The sequence below is a fragment of the Leopardus geoffroyi genome, chromosome A1, assembly GCF_018350155.1.
Source record: "Leopardus geoffroyi isolate Oge1 chromosome A1, O.geoffroyi_Oge1_pat1.0, whole genome shotgun sequence".
Taxonomy (NCBI): Eukaryota; Metazoa; Chordata; class Mammalia; order Carnivora; family Felidae; genus Leopardus; species Leopardus geoffroyi.
In genome coordinates this window covers 36,132,377-36,153,004 of record NC_059326.1, presented here as the reverse complement: position 1 = coordinate 36,153,004, position 20,628 = coordinate 36,132,377, and the positions used below count along the sequence as shown (strand labels likewise).

Here is a 20,628-nt window from a genome sequence, read left to right as displayed (position 1 = left end):
TGAAGTCTTTTGATCATTTTTTAAACTGGGTTATTTGTCTTATTACTACTGAGTTGTAGGACTTCATTGAAAGTTCTGAATACAAGTCTTTATGAGATGCATTTATTGTTGGGAGAGGCAGTCTGCCATGGTTCCTGAGTACCTCTGTATATTTATTCTAGTTACACCAAGAATGGAAGGCTTGACTGCTCTTTACTGAATCCATTTCTCAGGGTTGTGCTTGCAGTGAGCTGCCTTGAAAGGTGGTTATGTCTCCCTGTAGACAATGAGCAGGCTTGTTATTGTTCACTTTAAAATTGGTGAGTTCCCCATGCTCAGTATCCTATAATGCATTCTACGGCATGTGGAGGCGTTGATCATCCATCAGGGAGCCCTGTGTTGCCCCTCTGGGACTTGGTGGGTCAGGGAACCAACACAGGCATAATACAGCCCTTTGTCTCTAACACCGGACTCATGTTTTCTGCCACCATTCAGGAACCAGTAACAGGCTCATTTAGCTTGTTACATTATGTAGACTCGGACTGCACACTTCTTGACTTGTATTATGGATATTTCCCCCTAGCCTGTGGCTTCCTTTTCATTGTCTCAATAAAACTGTCTTAAGAGTTGTTTGAAAAATTGAAGGTTTAAATTTTGATGAAGTCTAATTTATGAATAATTTTCTAGTTAGTGCCTCTTGTCCTAAGAAATCTTTGCCTTCCCGTAGGTAGTGAAGCTTTTCATCTATGTTTTCTTATAGACATTAAGTTTTAGCTTGCACATTTAGGTCTAAGGTCTAGGTTCACTTTTTCTCATTTGGATGTCCTGTTGTTCCAGCACTATTTGTTGAAGAGATTCTTCTTACCCCATTAAATTACATTAACACCTTGGTTGAAAATCATTGACTACATAGGTGCAAGTGTATTTCTGGATTCTTTTCTATTGATGCTTCTACTATTCTAACTTGATTTTAGTAGCTTTATAGTAAATCGTGAAATTGAAAAAATCCCCCCAACTTTATTCTTTTAAATTGCTCTACCTTAGGTTTCCTGCATTTCCATATAAATTTTATTTTTTTTTCCATATAAATTTTAGAAGCTGCTTCTCAATTTCTGAAAAACTTCTCAATATTCTGGTGGTGAATATATTGAATATATACATTGTCCTTCAGAAAATGTATTTCTTAACAATGTCTTAATAATACCGAGCCTTCTGACCCATGAACTTGGCATAAGATCATTCATTTAGGTCCTCTTTAATACCTCTTCACAATATTTGTAGTTCTCCATATAGGTATTTATCTTCTTTTGTTAAAAATTTTCCTCATTATTTTCCTCAAAAAAAAATGAGGGCTTTTTTTGATGCTATTTCAAGTGTTAAATTGTAAAATTTCATTTCTCACTTACTAGTATTATTTAGACATAAAAAAATATATTTTGAAGGTTGAGCTTTTATTCTGTGATCTTGCTGAATTCATGTAGATAATTTCATCTGCAAGTAGAGACTATCTTACTTCTTCTTCTTTTCTAATCTCTATTGTTTCTGTCGTTATTGCCTTGCCATACTAGTTCGTACCTCCAGTAAAATACTGAATAGGAATGGGAAGATCCAACGTGCTTCTCGCATCTCCACTGTTGTGGGGGCACCAATGAGTTGGTTTGACCAACATGGGAATTATAGCAGCTGGAAGACTTTATGAATGGGGGCATATGATGTCCTATTTTGTGTCATGAAACAAACTAAAGAATTACTAAGTTCAGTGATCCAAAAATCTCTCTGGGTCTCATAGAGCCTGGATTCAGTCAGCTTCCATGTCATGGAATTGGCATCTTCTGGTTCAACTGAGTTTACTTATAACTATAGTCAGAAGATGGAAGAATACAAATTCCATTGTTTTAATATAACTAGCTCCTTATCTTTCATAATGGAAGTCAAAGGTAATATTGAAAACTTAGAAGTTTAAGAAAATCGGAGTAAACATGTTATTTAGACATATTAAGTAACCATCAGAAGAAACAGTTAAGGGAATTAAAAGTGATGGCCTCTGAAAGATAGGGTTAAGTGGTGGGGCAGGTGATTACTTTTTTTTTTTTTTAAATCACTTTTATTTTTTATTTACTTATTTTTTAAAAATTTATTTATTTTTGACAGAGACAGAATGCGAGCATGAGCTGGGGAGGTGCAGAGAGAGAGAGAGAGGGAAACACAGAATCCGAACCAGGCTCCAGGCTCCAAGCTGTTAGCACAGAGCCTGACGCGGGGCTCGAACTCACAAACTGCAAGATCATGACCTGGGCCGAAGTTGGCTGCTTAACCGACTGAGCCACCCAGGGGCCCCTAAATCACTTTTATTTTTATTCAAATGCATTTATTGCTTTTTATTCTTACATTTTGAAAGTATTGACTGTATGTGTTTACCCATTTTTTGTTGAAAGGAACCAGTTGATCTCAGCTTTGGTGTATTTTGATCCCTCCATATCATAATTATTTCAGTGATAAATTCAGAAAGTACTACAAAAAGATCTAGTTTAACTTCTGTTGATACATATTTTGATAAAAATATTGACCTGATGGGTCACCTGGGTGGCTCTATTGGTTAAACATCTGACTTGATTTTGGCTCAGATCATGATCTCACAGTTCATGAGATCAAGCCCTGCATGGGCCTCTGTGCTGAGAGTGAGGAGCCTGCTTGGGATTCATTCTCTCTCTCTCTCTCTCTCTCTCTCTCTCTCTCTCCCTGCTTGCATGCGTGTGCTCACTTACTTACCTTCTCTTTCAAAAGAAGTAAGTAAGCATTAAAAAAAATATTGACAGTATGTACAGGAAACTTGACAAATTAAGATACCAAGAAAGTATATTGAGCAACCTACGCACCCAGTAATATGGGTCTAAATTATGTAAGTAATGGTATGTTAACAGTCTGTAGCCAGGAAAAAAATTTTCATTTAAGATGTGGGATATATTCATGAAATATTACTAAAGATAAAAGTAGCCTACTGAATAAAATTTTTGAAAGTAAAGTACATGTGTTTATGAATGTATAGGGAATATTACATATTCTAAATGAGAAAAAATACTTAAAGGAGAAATATCAAATTAAGAGTCATTTTGAGGCACTTTTTTTTTCGTAGTGCTTTTCTGATTTCCAAATTTTCTGTGTTGAACAGGCAATACTTAAGTAATTTAAAGCAGAAAAGGATACCGGAAATGCTGTCAGTACAAGTTGAATGTATTCTTTTTAATAATACGTAACAGTCACTGATTTCAAAAGTGTTTATTTTCACTAAATCATTTCATTTCTCCTTTCAAATTTATTTTTGTAGATTTTGCTCAGTTTTTTTTTTTTCTTTTTGGTAAATAACCACTCTGCTATTGATGAAAATCCTCTGTCTTTCCTGTGCTAATTTGTTTTGTGTTATTGGAAGTGTTTTCTTGGACAATATTATGGCAAATTAATAATAAAAAATAAAAAAAAAAGTGGATCCGATTTCCTGACACCCCAACTAATCTGCTCTTGAACATGTAAAATTCCTTCCCCTTGGATGTGTAATCCGTAATTTAAGTAGATTCAGTTCTGGAATTTGTTCATGCTGCTTCATTTTTTCCATCTGGACTATGTTTGTGCCTTTCTAACCGGTCTTGCTGCTTCTGTTGCTTCTCATCTGAAAGTAAAATCAGAGTTCTTTGGGTGGCCTCTGAGGGTACAGTCCCTTCCATTACAACTTTTCAGTTACAGGTATGGTTACTTCTCTGTCCTTCACACCTTTATTCTAATACTCAAGTTTGAGGCCTTCGGATTCTTCTGCGAGTCTTTCTGTGACCACACTGTTTGAAATTGCAAACCACCTCCTGTGCTCCTTATTCTACTTCTCTGCTTTTATGTTTCTCTGTAGCACTTTTCCGTAGCTACAAAGCAACTACTTTAACTGCTTAGTTCATTTATTGACTGCCTGGCTTTATTCTTCTCCATGGAGAAGAAAGCTCCATGTACCTAGGGATGCTTGTCTCTTATTGACTGTTCTCTGTATAGCACTTCAAACAGTGTCTGACACTTAGTAGGCACGAAATGTTGAATAATGAATGAACTCCAACTCTTCTAATCTGCATTTTATACTGCTGCCAGAGTGATCCTTCCAAAACTGCCCTGGAAAATCTGATTGATTAGCGGTGCTCTGTCCCTCCCTGATCTGGCTGATATCTTTGGCTATAAGTGCTTCTGGTTTTCTTTGTGGTTGTACACATGTGCCCTATTTCAGTCTGGAAGAAGTTCCTAATTCTCAGTCCCCTTAACTGACTTCCCTTCGCGCTTTTACTCGGGCTTCCCTCATCTGCTCACCAAGTTAGGGATTCCTCCTCTGGGTCCTTAGGTAGGCACTGTATTACAGGAATTAGATTCACCAGAAAGTATTACTACTGTGCTTGCATTTCTCCTTCCAGACTTAGGTTTTGATCATCTCTTTGTATATTGTGCTTAGAACTAGGCACTTAATGGTAGTTGAGTCAGTAGCTTCAAGGCTTTTTTGTGGTGCTTAGAGGATTAGTTTTAACAGGGCTTTTCTTGTATTGAGTTTTGATTTTTATGTTGCAAGTGCCTAACATAGATTACTCTATTTTCAGATAGTTCCTATGATATGTATGTCTCCACACTTCATTGTTTTCCATGATATTTTGCATTTGAGAAAGTCCTTTTACTTTTAAAATACATTTTTTAGTGTTTATTTATTTTTGAGAGTAAGACAGAATGCAAGCCGGGGTTATTTATTTTTGAGAGCAAGACAGAATGCAAGCCGGGGAGGGGGCAGAGAGAGAGGGAGACACAGAATCTGAAGCAGGCTCCAGGCTCCACACTGTCAGCACAGAGCCCGACGCGGGGCTCAAACTCACAGCCGTGAGATCATGACCTGAGCCGAAGTCAGATACTTAACCAACTGAGCCACCCAGGCACCCTGAGAAAGTCCTTTTAATTTGCAGACCTTTTGGTGTTTCATCTTTGGTGAATATCGTAGATTATAATTTATATTTGTGAGCAGAGGAATCATTCCTGCAAAGTAAGACTGCTTGGAGTAGTTGCATGCAGCTGCTATATGAAAGATAGGATTAATGTAATTGATAGTGCTTTAATGAAGATAAATTTTTTTTTTTCTTTAAATTACAGGGAAGTCTTAAGAGTAGGCGACAGATCTCACCTCAGGAATTCATCCATGAACTGAAAATGGGGTCTGCAGATGACATTGTCACATGCCTGGAGTCCCTCCGCGTATCTTTGACTAGTAATCCTGTCAGGTAATTCATCTATCTGAACATCATCAGGGCATGTTAGTAAATTAAACAGATGTCTTTAATCTGTTATTTTCATTTAACACTTTCTTTATAGTGTCTGTTCCTGGGTGGTATACCTCAATGGTGTCTCAAGGTAAAAACTGAGTATCTAACGTTTGTATGCATAATGTAATATAATGTCATCAGTACTTTTGTGTTTATTGCCAAGTGATACATAGCCTGGGGACTTAAAAACAAGAACAAATTTACTCTTTTTTTCCTTAAAAATGTGAAGAAATGGTGTTTTTTAAAAGAAAATCATCATGACCAAAAACTATCAATGTAACATGGCTGAGTTACATGTGAATTTTGGTATTGTATATGTAGTGGCTGATTTTTGTTTGACACACAAAGAAATGCTATTATTTAACTCATCCTTTATTGGAAATTATGTCTTTATAGGAGCACATAGGTTAGTATTGCCAGATGTAGTGAGTCAAAATACAAGATGCCGAGTGAAATCTGAATTTCAGATATATGGACACTGTGAGATTTTGTTTATCTGGAATCCAAATTTAACTAGGTGTCCTGGATCCAGCAACTCTAATAGAGATGTCTCTATAAATCAAGTTTTAGACTTTTAGGCTCAGAATATTCTTGAAAAAGTTCAAGCAGAAGTTGTTATGAAATGTCTGAGTAGTCATAAAATTTCAGAGCTGTAAGGGTCTGAGGTAGATCATTTTTGGCTTCTTTTGTATAATAAATGAATGCTTGTTTTTGCATAAGAAAATACTGTGTATTAGATGTGTGTAAAATATGTGTGTTTGAGGGGCACCTGGGCGGCTCAGTCAGTTGTGTGTCTGACCTTGGCCCAGGCCATGATCTCATGCTTCATGAGTTTGAGCCCCATGTCGGGCTGTGTGCTGACAGCTCAGAGTCTGGAGCCTGCTTCAGATTCTGTGTCTCCCTCTCTCTCTTCGCCTGCACAGTCTGTCTCTCTCTCTCTCTCTCTCTCAAAAATAAATAAACATTAAAAAAATTTTTTGAAAAGTGTGTGTGTGTGTGTGTGTGTAAATAATTGTCAGGGCTAGAATGACTACAGAGGTTAATAATATGTAATAGAATCTCTTCGATGTCTGCTCTGTTACTACTTTTTTGGACATTTCTGAAGTTTGGCTATAGTATGAAAAAATCCTTCACAGTACACCTATTTAAAAAGAAAAGACCTTACCTGTTGAGACATGAAGTGAGCGAGTTTTAACTGAGGAGTATGAAGAGGAAACAAAGTATATTTCAACTTTATCTTTGTTTTTCCATATTTCCCCACATCCAGCCTGTTTTCTAGGCTGTAAGCTTAATGAGGGGAAGGAGACCAGGACTTGCTATGTCTTACTTCTCTTTACCACTCATAGCACACAGTACATAAAAAGTACTCAGTGAAGACTTGCCGATTGAAACAATGAAGTTTAATTTGAGCTTCCTTCAGTTTTACCTTGGCTATTGTTAGACACTGAGTTGAATTGAGAATTTATTTGGCAGGTATAATCATACATGAAGAACTCTGCTTTCCAGTTGAATCTGTACCTATTTAATATATTCATTTAAAAAAATAATTACTGAGCACCTAATACTTACAAAGCCCTGTCTTGTGGGGCTTGGGTAAATAGCAAAGCAGATCCAGGTCCTGTACTTATGGAGTTTAAATGTAGCAAAAGGATATTTTGGGGTTGACTGGAGAGATGTACTCCATGTCTTAGTTTATCTGGCAACCACTGAGCAATGGTTGTTTCCGTGGTTTTTCAATTTGATTAGAAGCAGACCCTTCTCGCTATCTTCATAATTTGATTAGGTGACTATGATAGCAAAAGGAAAACTTTTATATATGAATTCATGTATATTACAGCGGATACATTTATATGTGATTTCGCCTTAAACTGCTATATTACCTGCTATATTACCAGGAATCCACAAGCTATCGATGTTTCCCTATAAATGATAGAAATCTTACCATTGGAGAAGTTTTTCTGAAATTGTGGCACTTGATGTAGAGAGAAAATTGAGAAGATACTCAAGATTATTTCTGTGTGCAGTGCTCCAATTAGTGGAATGGCTTCTTTGGATGTGTAAAAGTTGAATTTATGCCTATGTTCAAATCTTTGGACTTTTCTATTAGTTTTGTGTCTGCTGGTAAAGTCTGTTTTTCATATTTTTTGATGTATAGTTTGTGACTCAATTTCAAGAGAAAAATAATTAAAATTCTTTTAAGAATCTTTTGAGATCGTTGTTAGCCCTGTAGTATTATTGAGTAAATCAGAGTTAAAATTCTTCAATGTCTTTGAATAAATTTGAAAAAAGAAACATGGGAACTGATTAATGATGGTTCTCCAATGTTGGTTTGGGATTGAGTTTTATTTAAATAAAAAGTCAAGGATTAAGAAGAAAACCTCCCTTCCCTCTACCCCACCCGCATCTAGATATGCAATACTTGCGGAATCATTTATCTGCTTCTGAAACGCTACCTACCAATTATGAGCCATGTCAACCTTCTACCCTCCAGACAGTGAATTATGTGAAAACCAGTGCATTAAATATCATGTTATTTGCCACCTTTTATGAAGAGTTGATTTGAAGACCACAAAGTTCTTCTGTTTTGAAGTTTTATTGATTATTCAATATTCTCGGTGACAGTTTTAAGCTAAAAGACACAGTGCTTTAGTTTTGGAACACTAGGAAAAGACCAGCTTCTTCAAATTGTCAATTATAACTTTTAGTGGATCTTGACATAGGCAACAATTATGTTTCAGCTATTGAACACGTTGAGGTGGAAACGTAAAAAAGTAGACACTAACATTATTATGATTGATAACAAGCATTTTCGTCCATACTCATCTATGCAGATAGCAAATGAATTACAGAATGTATCTTCATTTTCTCAATTTGATGTAGCTGTCAAGGGCACGATTTCTGGCTCAGAAAATCCAATCTATCAGGTCTCGTGTTAATCTTAGGCATTATTTTCCTTTACTCATAGTTAGCATGTGCATTTTGAAGTTTACAAGAATTTTTTTTTTTTTTTTTTGCTAACATTACCTTTTCATTAAAATTCTAAGGGGTTTTGGAACTAGGTTTGATTAAGGTAATAACTGTAACTTCCAAAAAATCACTTTAAGAAAAACATGCAGTAAAATGTTTACCGTAAAGCAACTGAGCAGCCTTTGTGGATCTTTATTCCATTTGATCAGTGCCATGTTTAGAATCTAGTTTTTCTGCGCTTAAACACAAAGCTGATAGAAGAGCTTCGTTTTAGAATTGACACATATTTTGTGCCTTATACCACTTGTGTGAAGAGACAAAGAAGTTTGTGGCAAGCAATGAGATCAACATACTCATTGATACTAACATGATCTGGAGAAAAAAGTCAAGACCGATAATTTTGAAGTTGCTAATAGTTATTTAAATTTTTATGTATTTTTATTTATCTCTTAACAATTTTTGTTAATGTTTATTTTTGAGAGTGAGAGAGAGAGTACAAGCTGGGGAGAGGTAGAGAGAGGGAGACACAGAACCTGAAGCAGGTTTCAGGTCCCGAGCTGTCAGCACAGAGCCCAACGCGAGGCTCAAACCCACAAACTGTGAAATCATGACCTGAGCCAAAGTCGGATGCTTAACCAACTGAGCCACCCAGGCGCCCCTAAAATTATATTTTTGTAAAACGTTAAACATGTAGTAAAGATATTGTGATAAGAGAAAAACAAGCACCCACTTGCCTACCTGTGAAGCTAAGATAGAAATAAGGCTTGTAACTTGGAAGCTTCCATGCATCCCTGCTTAATTCTATGTCCCGTTCTCCCGCTATACTGTGGTTAGTGCTGTTTTGAATTTAGGGGTTATCTTTGTTTTTTCTTTTCATTATAGTTTCACCATATATGTCTTCTTAATTTGTGTATTATTTGGTTTTATCTTTGTCACTTCCTGTAAACAGCATAATCTTCCGTGCATTCTTCTGAGACTTTCCCTCTCTATTGTATTTGATAGACTTAAGTACGTTGATGTGTGCAACTACGCACACACCATCACAATCCATACTTTCCCATACTTTTATTTTTTCTTATGTTTTAGGAAGATCTATTACAAATAGTATACAAATGCTCTTTTGAACAAATCTGATAGTCTTTGTCATTTTCTGGTAGTTTTATGTTTCCATTGCCACTGTAAAAACGTATTGAAATCTGTACCTGACATTTCATTTTGAATTTTCAAGTAGTTTATGCTGCTTGCACTGTGTTCATCTTCCTTTATACACCCACCCTTCTGCTCTTTGTTCCTTTTCTGTATTATTCCTCTCCTTCTTCCTCTTCTTCCTTAAATTCTTTTGGGTAGATTTTTAATTTCTCATTTCACTTTTTTCCTTACTTACTAATTTGGAACACATTTTCCCTTTCTGATCTTAGAAAAGAAAGTTAGCATGTACACACTCAAAAAGGAAATTTAATATTCATATGCCTAAAAGGGACAAAAATAAGCAATATCCTGTATTTTGAACCTAAGAACATAGACCTAAAAATACTTGAACACCAATCACCTTCTGTTAATTTGTATGCTAGTGTTGTGTGATATATTAATTGTATTTTTTTTCTTTTTAATGTCACAAATTAGCTATTACTATTGAGTCAAACTACAGATATGTGTATATGTATACATGTTTGCACATTCATTTAGTCATTCCTTTTTGGGTATTACACATTTGTCTCCGATGATTTGACTCTTGCTTCAAGTATATTATTAGGCTCCCTTGGCCAAAGTCTTTTAATGGTAAAACTCTTTAATTTGTCAGAAAGTGACTTAATTTGCCTTTACTTTTGAAGGATGCTTTTCCTAAGGCATGAAATGGAGGACTTTTAGATAAGTTAGTGCACTGAAGATAGTATTTCCTCTTCTGCCTTGCATTGCTATTTTCAAAGGGTTGACTCTTGATCTAAAACTCATTTTTTTCCGGGTGATCTGCCTTTTCTCTCTGTTCTGTGTCCAGGTGGAAATTTCCCTATTTATCCTCTAGGGTTTTGGGGAGGTTTGCTGAGTATGGTTTGGTGTCCTTAATACATTCTGTGAAAATTTCAGCTATTATCCCTTTACAATTTTTCCTCATTTTATATATGTTAGGATGCAGGCCTTCTTCCTCCATATGCCATTATTTATTATCAACTTAATAGTTTACATTCCTCTATATTCCTCTATATTCTGGAAGCATTTATATTTATTTATTAGATCTTCTTATTTTCTTGTTTCTTCACTGGTGTCTAATATGCTATTGAGCTATATGTTGCATTTTAAATTTCCATTATTATAATTGCATCCCTGTTATTTCTCCTTCGTTCTGTTTTATTTGTTTATGTTTAAGTTTATTTATTTTTTTTTTATTTTTTTTTAAATTTTTTTTTTTTTTTTCAACGTTTATTTATTTTTGGGACAGAGAGAGAGAGAGCATGAACGGGGGAGGGGCAGAGAGAGAGGGAGACACAGAATCGGAAACAGGCTCCAGGCTCTGAGCCATCAGCCCAGAGCCCGACGCGGGGCTCGAACTCACGGACCGCGAGATCGTGACCTGGCTGAAGTCGGACGCTTAACCGACTGCGCCACCCAGGCGCCCCAAAGTTTATTTATTTTGAAAGAGAGAGTGTGAGCAGAGGGAGGGGCAGAGAGAGAGGAGCTCTGCTCTGTCAGCACAGAGCCTGACGTGGGGCTTGATCTCAAGACCCTGAGATCATGACCTGAGCCTAAATGAAGAGTTGGACACTTAACCTACTGAGCCACCCAGGTGCCTCTGTTTCTGTCTTAAAACTCCTTGTCTTTTTCATAATTTGTTGCTTCATGCTTATTTTTAATCCTGTTTTATTTCTTTAAACATAGTAAATATCCCTACTTTCTAGGTCTGTAATCTAGTAAGTGAAAATTTCTCAGGCCTGATCTTGGTTATTTGGTTGGCTGGTTAGTTCTTTCCATCTTTACTCATGTCTTGTTTCTTTGTGCGCTCTGTAATGAGAGTGGCCTCCTGTCCCTTTGAACTTTTTCTTTGAGATTCATTTTGAAGATATAGTTTGCTAGAATGAATTGAATGATTTTCAACTACTAGACACATATGGATACTAATAACCCAGGGCCACCTTAAACTAAAATTTCTGGCTTGAGGTGTTTTGGACTTTTGTTTTTGGTGTTATGTTTGTTTTAACACATGGGCACCTTACATGTATCTAACTTGGGTTATATGTTACCAGAACATATTTGCCTTGTCCTTTACTGGGCAGGTGGATAGGTTTATTTCTAGCTTACCTTCTTATTGCAGGTGTGACCCTTTGAGATTCTCATTTTTGCCGTGTGTCCTAGCCTTGATAATGGCCTCTAGGCTTTGGCTCTTGTCCCTTTGACTCTGTACCACAATCACAAAGGAAATGTTGGTTTCCTTTGCATCTGTCCCATAGGGCAGAGCAAGTGGGGCTCAAGGCTGGCTTACCTCTCTGAATTCCTCTTTCTCTCTCTTTAAATTTTTCTTTTAAGGATACTTTACTTTCTTGTTACCACAGATACAACTTTAAAATCTTGTTTCAGTGACGGTTTTTGGTAGAATTGTTGCAGATTGCTATTTTAATACAAGAAAAACAAGTATTAAAGTTTTGCGCCCCAAATCCCAATTTCTCAGAAGGATATAAACAGACAAGTAGAGGGCTTCCTCCTTTCTATCATTTACTTGTCAGACCAGTTGGTCAGTGGTGAATTCCTGTTAACTGTTTTTTGGTTTTGCTTCATATTTTTTAAGTGCCTATGTTAATATGTTCATATACTTATTTTACTTTACCTTACTTTTGCTTACCCTGGCCCCCCCCCCTCCCCCCCCCCCCTAAGATGAGCTCTAGAGGAGAGCCTGGGTAGCTCAGTTGGTTAAGCATCCAACTTTTGATTTCAGCTCAGGTCATGATCTCATGGTTTGTGGGATTGAGCCCTGTGTTGGGCTCTGTGCTGACAGTGCAGAACCTGCTTGGAATTCTTTCCCTCCCTGTCTCTCTGCCCCTTCCCTGCTTGTGCTATCTCTATCTCAAAGTAAATAAATAAAATTATATATTAAAAAGTTGAACTCTAGAAGTTATGGTTTTATTACTCTGCAGGATATCGGTCTTGCATTTCAATTAGCATTCTTCTATCCTTTAAGGCACCTTAAAATCCTTTGATTTTTCTAGTTCTTTTTGAACCAGCCTCACCATCTTGCTGGTTCCCTCATTAAGGTAGTAAATAAATATTTGACACTGTTGACTTTATCTGGGTGAAGCGATGTTTATATCTTTTTGAAAATCATGGTTTGGCATTAGAGATTTGTGGAACGTGATAATACTCCTCAAAAAACATCCTAGAAATTCATGGCAGGAGTAAATTTACCCACTTGGGTAAAAAGTCTGCGTTTCCAACACCCTGTGTCTGTCCCTGGGTTGGGGGAAGGGACAGTGACTATGATGAGAGATAGGGTATGCCTTGAGCGAGGATGACTTAGCGTCCAGTCCCCCAGGCCTTCATCCTTCTCTCCTGTCTGCAGAGCCCCTAATTTTAGTCAGTGGATCTAAATGACATGTGGTGGGAGGGGGTGTACAGCCTTTTCAAAGCACCCAAACCGAAACATCGACAGGTCAAACTTTTACCCAGAGGGACCTCTTCCTAAAGTTTAATTATACTGCATTATGATCCTAGAGGAGTCGCTGTTGCTTTCGTCAGTCTTAGCAAAGATCCTTTCCTAGGAAGGAGATGGGAAGGAATCAGAATGAAACTGTACATACATATGCGCATATATATGTATGTATGTATGTATGTATGTAGTATATATGTTGTCAGAGTCCTGGCGGGAAGACAGACACCAGAGAGCACGCTGTAATTTTTTTTTTTTTTTAAAGAAGTTAATACCAGAAATGGGTTAAATAACTGATGGAAAGACTGAGAAACCACATAAGAAGCAGTGAGGACCTGATTGGCAGCAGTGAGAAGTTGCTCCACCCCTGGGCTGGAGGGGGAGGACAAGAACTCTGTTCATGAAGCTAACGGGGCGGCATTGAGCCTACAAAATGAGCCCCTTTGAAACTAGATCAGAACAGCAGAAGGGGAAGAAGGGGAAGGAGAAGAAAGGGGTCAAGCATCTGTACATTATTTAGTGGGGCAGAGAATAGGTCAGTAAGTGTTAAATTCTCATTTCTTCCAGGTTTTAGTTTCATTTATCTTACTACTAGGAGATAAAAATAAGTATTTTCATGATATGCTACAGGACTTGGATCTGGGCATAAACTTTCTTTTTTTTTTTTAATTTTTTTTTTTTTCAACGTTTATTTATTTTTGGGACAGAGAGAGACAGAGCATGAACGGGGGAGGGGCAGAGAGAGAGGGAGACACAGAATCGGAAACAGGCTCCAGGCTCTGAGCCATCAGCCCAGAGCCTGACGCGGGGCTCGAACTCACGGACGGCGAGATCGTGACCCGGCTGAAGTCGGACGCTTAACCGACTGCGCCACCCAGGCGCCCCTGGGCATAAACTTTCTAAGAATACAAAGGGCTGTCCTGCTCTGGATTTCTTGAAACTTACCTCTATTTGAAGATTGTCCGTTTAGTCCAGGTAAATAAATGGTCACTAGCTCAGCTCCCACATTGACTTCGATCTTTCTCAATACCTCACTTTTACTTTGCCTCCCAAAGGTCTTCTTTTTCTGTTTAGTACTTATCCCTCGATTACATTAAAAAAGAGACCTTTTACTCTTTATTTTATTTTCTCTAACAGCTGTCCTGTTTCACACGGAAACATGCAAACTACTGGTTTTGAAGAGATACGGATACATCCCCTTTTTGCCCTTGAGTTCTGAACATGTTAAAGTAGTTAACAGAAGTGAGCTTAGGAATAACCTCTGGACTCCTGGAAAGGCCAAGTTGCAGAGCACAACTGGGACTTTTGAAGGTGAAGTGTACTTCATCCCAGTGAATCAAACTTCCCACACTGTCCTCAGTAGAAAGAATAGACAACTGTAGGCCAGGGTCAGGATCCCTTCCCCACTTTCTCTAATTTGATAAATCAGTCCTTCTGGGTGGTGGTGAATGGGGTGGGGGGGAGGGGTGGCGGGGAAATCTCCAAATAATGAGATGGAGGGAGTGACTGGAAGTAATCCCTAATATTCTTTTCTGGGGAACATAGGAGAAGGCCTCTTCTTTAGTAGAACCGAGAGGAGGAGGATAGTAAATGTTCTCACTAATATGCTTCAGTTTATTTTTATTGCCTGACATGTTTTAGAATTTTAAAATAAGACATGAGATACAAAATTTCTTTTTAAAAATAAGCCTTAGAAAAAAGTTTGGGAATTAACAATATGTATAGGTGTATGGTGTTATTAATAGTGGTAGTTTCTCAAGTGGGCAGGAAGGGTAAAGATTTTCCTGGGTGGTCTACATTCTTCTATTTCTTCTGTCTTGTCTTTCCTTTTTTTTTTTTTTCCCCCCTCCTCTAGTGATGCCAGGAGGCCACGTGATACAGATGGCTCTGTTTTCCTTCCTGTGCTGTTTTAATAAGGTAGCCAGTAGGTCCTTGTGGTTATTTAAACTAATGAAGCCGGGGTGGGGGTAAGCATTTCAGGTGCTCAAGAGGCACTTGTGGCTAGTGGCTAGCAAATTGAACCGCACATAGAAACCATTTATGTCGCCGTAAAAAAAATTCTATTAGACATTGCTGCTTAAACACCTTGGTTCTTCTGGTTAGCTGCTTGCTTCTTGGACATAAATACTGCATGACGATTATATTCTCAAAGTTAAGTTCAGGACTATGGGAATATATAAAGGAATTGAAGTCTGAAAGATTAAAGATTTTTAAAACCTCCAAGGATGAGTGAGCATTTGTATCAAGAGAATCCCAAAAAGAAACGAGTGATCCATGAGAGGCTGCCTTTAGCAGGGAGTTCTGTCTTGGATAAGGCAAAGGGAATGGGCTTTGCACCAGCTGTTAAGGGGTAGAAACGGAGAGGAGGGGTGTGTCTGACAGGCAGTACAAACGGTATGGTCCACGACAGCCTTCAGTGTGACTGCCTGTAGCTAGGATGAGGGAATAGGCAATATGGCACATCGTGAAAGTCACAGGAACATCCCCTTTGGTACGCTAAAAATACCCATTGGATTCATGTTTATTTTACAGAACTTTTCTCAGGGAGATGTACTTTTACCTCTACAAAGCATTTTTTCTAGGTTGTTTTCAATAAAAAGTCACCAAGTCTAGGTAAGATGTTAATATTCTTTATTTCTGTATTTAGACGATACCATATATCTCAGGATGTACCTTGTATTATTTATGTCTAAATTAACATTCAGTATCCATTACTTTTATGACTCTTAATATTGCTTATTAAAGAAATATTTGTTGAAAATGCCCTCTAATTTTAGGTCATTTTGAAGTCCTTTCCAAAGTGTTTTAAAAGAATGAAATATTAATGCAAAATGCCCTGAAAGAAAATACTAATGTTTATAAATGAGTACTAACCTGATATTTTAAAGGGCATGCCAATACTTTCCACTGCTTTCCCAGTCCTACCAAAGCTGGAGTAATTTCTCTGAGAAATCTCCGAGAAGACTTCATGTTCCCCACTGGCGGGAGACTTCGTCCTTTGTGTATTGTCATTCATACTACAGTTTGGTTTTGGCTTATAGCTGTTTTAAAATATGTCATAATTATTTGGTTTCAAAGTTAACTCTATCTGTATCTGAAAAGCTTTGACTTTGGATGCAAGGTTCACAATAAAAGTACAGTGCATTGGAAATATAGTAATTGCTTTTAACTGAGAAATACGTATTTTCTGTACACGATGAATAACAGCTGTGTAGCTCAATTTATACTTGACCTGAAAGGCCCTAGAAGTAAAATCCTCCCAATCTACTTGATGATATATATCTCCTAGTCTGTTTAAAGTAAAACATAAATTGCTGTTGGAATAGTGAAGATTAATTTTCAAAAATTCATATGTAAAGTCTGTCACAATTAACACAGGGTCTCAAATCTTCCTTTTTAAAATAGAGTAGTTTGATATTCAGGCATAAGAGAAAGAATTGTGACTGAAAACTAATTATGGGAAAAGATTAGATTACTGTTTAAAAGACAACAAAAGATAGTGTTATAACAATTTGGGAAAAGTGCTGCTCTTAAACGTGTACAGCTTCTCCTGACCATAGAGGTGAAATACAAGAAACTTTGCCTTTCAGTTGCTTTGTCTGTGTCCTCAGAGAATGTAAGCCTTATATGTTCACATTTGTAACCGTTGCCAGCATTATGTTATTTACTGAATACTTTGGTTTCTTTGGCGAAGATGAATGTCTTTAGTGGAAAGATTATTGCATTGCAGACCCTAAACCCCCCTATTATTTAGTAGCCTACATATGAAGGGTCTGTGTGGTTTCTTCCTGAGACTAATTTTTTGGCCTCGTTACCAACGTTTTAAAAGTATTGCTTGGTGAGTTAAGCAAAGAACTTAAAATATGATTTTTGTCTTGGTATTCCTCGCTGTCTCTATACATAAAAAAGTACATAACTACAGTTGACCTTTGAACAACACACATTTGAAATGTGTCCACTTATACACAGGTATTTTTTTTATTAATACAGTACAGTCCTGCAAATATATTTTCTCTTAGAATTTCTCACCATTTTGTAAAGCTTACTTTATAGTAAAAATAAAGACACTGTATAACACATATACAACATATGTGTTAATTAGCTGGTTATGTTATTGGTAAGACTTCTGGCCAACAGTGGGCTATTAGGAACTAAGTTTTTGGGGCATCACATGTTTATTATACTGGATTTTCCACTGTGTCGGGGGGAATTGGCACCCCTAACACCCACAGTGTTCAAAGGTCAGCTGTCTACATAAGGCCTAAATACATAGGTGAAATATATTGGCAATAGAAGGAAATTTTAATTTTTATGATTCAGAAAAACTTGTGAAATAAAACTGAGTTTTATCATCCATATTGGCCATGGATTTCTAGGTCTTTTGTTATGGGACAATCAATAAATGTAAGAAACTCATAGTCTTCTAAGTTTTCATACGTTAAACATCTTTCATATGTTAACATTCATAAAAGATAAACACATTAGGGTTAGATCCACTGAGGTCACTTGGACTGCCTCTACAGAGCTAGAGAGAAAGTAGGCTCATTTGAGCAGAAGTTCAGTAGAACTTTGTATGGCAAAGGTTCTTGGTCTGTGCTGTTCAGTATTCAAAATATGACTGTTGAGCACTTGAAGCATGCTTAATGTGACTAAGAAATGCAATTTAAGCTTAAATTCACATGTCACTAGAGGCTGCTCTTTTGGACAATAATTTGAGATCAAGTCTTGTGATGATATTCTTTGTGCACTTGTTTTGAGCCTTTGCATTCTTGAGTCTGAAGATAAGGCATCTCTGCTGTGGTGTGGCATTCTGAGGAGGAGCCCAGAATGTTATTAATTAATTAATTGTTGTTGAGGAACTGTCACATGGACTCGGAAGATCAGGGTGCATGTTAAATGGAGTTGAATAATGAAAAGAGAATAGGGAAGTTAAAACATGAAATAATATGAAATGCATGAGCTGCCACCAGTCAATTTTTAGGGTAGGGGGTCCAGTGGTTTGAGTTTCTTCACGCGCCTCTCTGTTGGAAAACTCGTAGAGGTGTAAAGGCTTCTCCCTGGCTTCAGCTTGCTGAGATCACATTTGGAGAGAAACGTTGAACACATAGAGTAAGTGATACCACCAGCTCTTTAAGTGTGTAGTATGGATAAAATGGCACTAGAGTACGGCAGAGGATGTATTAGTTAATCTACTCATGCAACCAGAATTCTCAGGTGCTGTGCTAGGTATCACAGGAATTGAGGCATCTAGGGGTGAGACCTAGAAAATATATAACAGAAGATACCAGTTCAGTTAAGAAAAAATCAGGGACTGAGAATAGTGCATAGAGCACTTTTAGATACAAGCTTGTCAGAGGAAGTCTTTGAGGTAGTAAAGAGTAAGAGACTAAGAAGACAAGGAATTAGTTAAGAGAAGCTTAGGCTTTGCTTCAGGGCCAGGAAGCACCTCTTAGGCAGCAGAGACCCTGAGGTGAGGAAAGTGGAGAGTGGCAGGAGATTGGAGGGAGGGAGGTCGAATCTCAGAGGCCATGGAGCCATCAGGGAGGTGGACAGTGGCCAGGTCATGAGAGGTCTTAAGGGTGACTTGGGGGGAGACATAAGATTTTTTTAAATAAGTATGAGGCTGTTAACGAGATTTACATAGCAAATGACGTATTTCTTATGTTCAATTATTTTTGAGAGAGAGAGAGACAGAGAGAGACAGGAAGAGAGGGAGACACAGAATCCGTAGCAGGCTCCAGGTTCTGAGCTGTCAGAGCCACCAGGCACCCCATGGAAATCACATATTTCTAAGTTTACCTTTTAAAAGGAACTGCTTTGGGGACAGTGTATTGAAGGGAGGATAGAGTGGACAGGGAGATCAGAAAGGAGGCTATGGCCTAGTCACAGGAGTGATGAGCATGGCTTGGATGAGGATTGTAGTAGTGGTGGGGCGATGAGAGGGTGGGTTTTGCAGATAAACTGGAGGTACAAACTGTAGGACCTGTTGACAGATCGGCTGTGGTGTGTGACTGAAGTGGAGGAATCAATAATGACATCTAGATTTTGTGACCTGATGAAAGTAGTGCCATTAACAGTGATAGAGGAAGATGGTTTTGTTACTTGTTTCATACATTTTGTGGAAAACAAAAATGTTTGTTTTAACCACGTTAAGTTTGATATGTTTGAGTTTCACAGTTGGAGATATGAACAAGCAAGCAGCTGGATAATGGAGTCTGGAGCTCAGTGGAGACATGTGGAGATGCCTACCTACTGTTGATATGTAGACTGTACATAAAGCACTGAGAATAGTTGAGAGTCCAGGTGGGGGTGCAGGGGGGGAGAGAGAGAAAAAGAAAAGGAAGGAAGGAAGGAAGGAAGGAAGGAAGGAAGGAAGGAAGGAAGGAAGGAAGGAAGGAAGATAGATAGAGAAAAACACTCAGAAGAAGCCCTGGGGAACTCCAGCAGTTATCCATGGTCTAGAAAGGCTAGAGAAACCAGAAAAACAGACTGAACAGTGGTCATTTGGGAGGAGGAGAACCCAGAAAGGCTGGTTTCCTGAGCCTAAGAGAGGAAGAGAGTTTCAGTAGGGTCAAGTGGCAAACCACATGAATGCTCCTGAGACCTGGAGCAAGATGTTGCCGCCAGAATGAACAAGAGGAGCGTTCTTGGTGACCTTTGAGGAAAGCAGTTTTGTGGAGTCTGGGTGGCAGAAGCCGGATGAAGTGAGATGGAATAAATGGATGGTAAAGAATGGATGGTGAAGAAGTACTTCTTGTACTAACCATTCTTCAGAGGCAATTGAGACATTATGCTGTAAAAAAGAAACGGACAGTAACTGGAGAGAGATCTGGGGCCAAGTGGGTACGACCCAGTAAGCAAATGGAGAAACTTAGATGAACTAGAGTTCAAAGAAGACAGAAACTTGCATTGGCTCTTGAAAGGTGAAATGGTTTCGTTTGTAACTGAAGAGGCAGCTCTGTGGAGGGGAGCATTATGAGTGAAGGTAGTAATGAACTTGACAGAATGAGGAGCAGATGATAGACTTAATAATGAAGTTTATGGGACTATATTGGGCAATAGTAGCAAGTACTTCGGGTGAAAACAGATGGTGGAAGACCTGCAGTATAATGGGTTCTTTCCCCCCTCGCATATTGGTTGTCAAATTAGTCTGTTTAAGATGAAAAATTCATTAATGCTTTCCTGAAGTAATGATATTTTGATTTGATACCAAGAAACTCCTTTACTCCTATTTAATACATTCCAAAAGATTTTTTTTTTCTGCAATGTTTCTTTTAACAGTGGACTAAAGTTTTGATTAGAGCACATGCCAGTATATGTTATTTCAACTCTATAGTTCTTTTACTGTCTTTTCACTTAAAGATCAAGAGCTCATGTTTCTTATTGGTGATTTGTGTTACATCACTGCAGTTCATCTGGTTTTCTTTTTGTGCTATTTGGACTACTTTTTCTAGATAGTTTATACCTTTCAATATGTTACTGCTAGAAAGTAACTAAGAGAATAGACTACTTAGTTTGTTACTCTTCTGTCTCATCTAATATTAGAAGTGAGAATAAGTGACTGGTTTTAAATATATAATTTCTTTAAAAGTCAGTTCCTAGGAAATATATGTATTAATGATTGCATTTTGAATTTTGGTAGATTTTTAAATCAGAACATTATTTAGTTACTGCATTCCCTGTATAATTTAGTGTAATTTTTGTGGATGCCCCTCAGTTGGG

The 20,628-nt window shown here is 37.7% G+C and overlaps 1 protein-coding gene across 5 annotated transcripts in view; it reads left to right on the top strand.

Annotated features, from left to right (window-relative positions):
• Positions 1–20,628, top strand: part of DIAPH3 (diaphanous related formin 3) — a 510,352-nt gene that overhangs the window by 108,083 nt on the left and 381,641 nt on the right. For all 5 annotated transcript variants that reach the window (XM_045478449.1, XM_045478422.1, XM_045478414.1 and 2 more), the window contains one exon: positions 5,137–5,264. In XM_045478449.1, the coding sequence (XP_045334405.1) occupies positions 5,137–5,264 (128 nt within the window). The remainder of the gene's footprint in view (positions 1–5,136; positions 5,265–20,628) is intronic.